This window comes from Sphaeroforma arctica, assembly GCF_001186125.1.
Source record: "Sphaeroforma arctica JP610 unplaced genomic scaffold supercont1.3138, whole genome shotgun sequence".
NCBI classification, from domain to species: Eukaryota; class Ichthyosporea; order Ichthyophonida; genus Sphaeroforma; species Sphaeroforma arctica.
Genome location: NW_014037420.1, coordinates 2203 through 4004, shown reverse-complemented (window position 1 = coordinate 4004; position 1802 = coordinate 2203). Strand labels below are relative to the sequence as shown.

The following is a 1802-nucleotide window of genomic DNA, read 5'->3' as shown; positions in this document are numbered from 1 at the left end:
CATATACATACATACATATATACATATATATATATATGTTTATATTTATGAGAAATGAGCAAGGCATATCAACGCACAGACACGCGCCTTTCCAATAACAAATCGTGTATCGAGGAAGCATTCTAGATGTGAATATGGGGATGCTAAATTCACAACAGAATCATGTATACTATATCAACTGATCAACTTCAAAGGCAACTTTATTATTCTTTTGTTCACGGAATAAGAGTCGAATAACCCTAGTCTCACTTTAGACAGTCCTTGACATTCACAAGCGCAGCACTAGCGATGTCGCGCTCGAGCGCTGCATCCAGGCACACTTGTACTTGTTTCAGGAGCATTTCAATGGGGTTCACACGCGGTATGTTCAGACACTCTGTAGTTGATTGAAAAGGTAAGTTAGGTATTAGACATATACAAGGCAGTTTATGATTGAGGAAAAATATGCTCAAATACACCAAGGGAAATGGAAGTATACAGTTGAATCGGTAGGAGATTATATATACATATACATATACATATATATATACATATATATATACACATATACGTTTATATATATATATATATATAAGTATATATACATATATATATATAACACACACACACACACACACACACACACACACACACACACATACACACACACACATATATATATGTAGTACATACTCAATATGCACGTATTGAGCTCCTCGGCCAGCTTCTCTCTCTCCTCTTTGGCAAGTATGTACGCTAAACAGCTATTCTCGGGGTCTCTGTACGCCAGTAAACTGAACGCATTGGACATCTTCTTCCGCTCTTGGTCACCCAGTTCCTCTGTTGTATCCGCCTCTTTCTAAAAATAGAACATGATGGACAAATTTGAATATTGAAATCTCGTGCTAAATATCACCTCGTTTTAATACAGCAATCCAGCCTCGTTCGAACTACAGTACGCGAATCATCAATACGGGTGTTTCAGCCTATCTCTGCAAACAGACTATGAGGAATCCATGCAACATCCCAACCGTCTTAAACAAAGGTCCAACACAGTCCAAGTCAAGAGTGTGTGAAAGGGGTGTACAGTAGGCGGTTGCTTAGTACAGTTTCCCAATGGGACCGCCTCGCACATACTGCCAATGCGTTTTAACGCCAAGGAATCCGTACACGATGGCAACGTGCAGTGGAGATAATCAACAGGAGACCCCCCCCCCCTCCCCACACTTAGTATTGCGCCAGTGGTTGCTAAGCGAATTAAGAATAGTCTAGATACTCGCTACAAATAAGCCGGCCTGTGTGAGCGATAGTGAGGCTTGACCGGACTGTATTCGGATTCTGGCACAAGCACACGAACAATGTTGAAGGTATGACATACGGTAGCTATGAATTAGACAGCCAATCGATCTAACGTTATCTTATCATTCTTTAACGTAGTTGTAAAATAAACAGCAACTCTGTCTTGCATTAGGATGTCCCAGTCTCAAAGTACACAACACACCTGTAAATCCTTGCCAAACCGCAATAGACTGTTCAGCATTTCCTATATGAATGGTACAGATATTCAGTGATATAAACGATACAGTTAATGGATGGGTTTAAATTATATATATAATATAAGTGTATGATATATGGATAATGTGTATATAATATATATATATAGATATATACATATATAATATGTGTATAATATATGGATAATATGTGTATAATATATATATATATATATACATACATACCTACATACATACATACATACAAACATACACACACACACACACACACGACAACACACACACACACACACACACACACACACACAC

The 1802-nt window shown here is 38.2% G+C and overlaps 1 protein-coding gene across 1 annotated transcript; it reads right to left on the bottom strand.

Moving 5' to 3' along the window:
• Positions 1–193: 193 nt before the first annotated feature.
• SARC_13320 (hypothetical protein) lies at positions 194–1523 on the bottom strand. The gene is made up of 3 exons (XM_014292550.1): positions 1481–1523; positions 673–838; positions 194–376 (listed from the first exon to the last, which is right to left on the bottom strand). Exons 1-3 carry the CDS (start codon positions 1517–1519, stop codon positions 246–248), a joined length of 336 nt encoding a protein of 111 aa, XP_014148025.1. The 5' UTR covers positions 1520–1523; the 3' UTR covers positions 194–245.
• Positions 1524–1802: the final 279 nt, after the last annotated feature.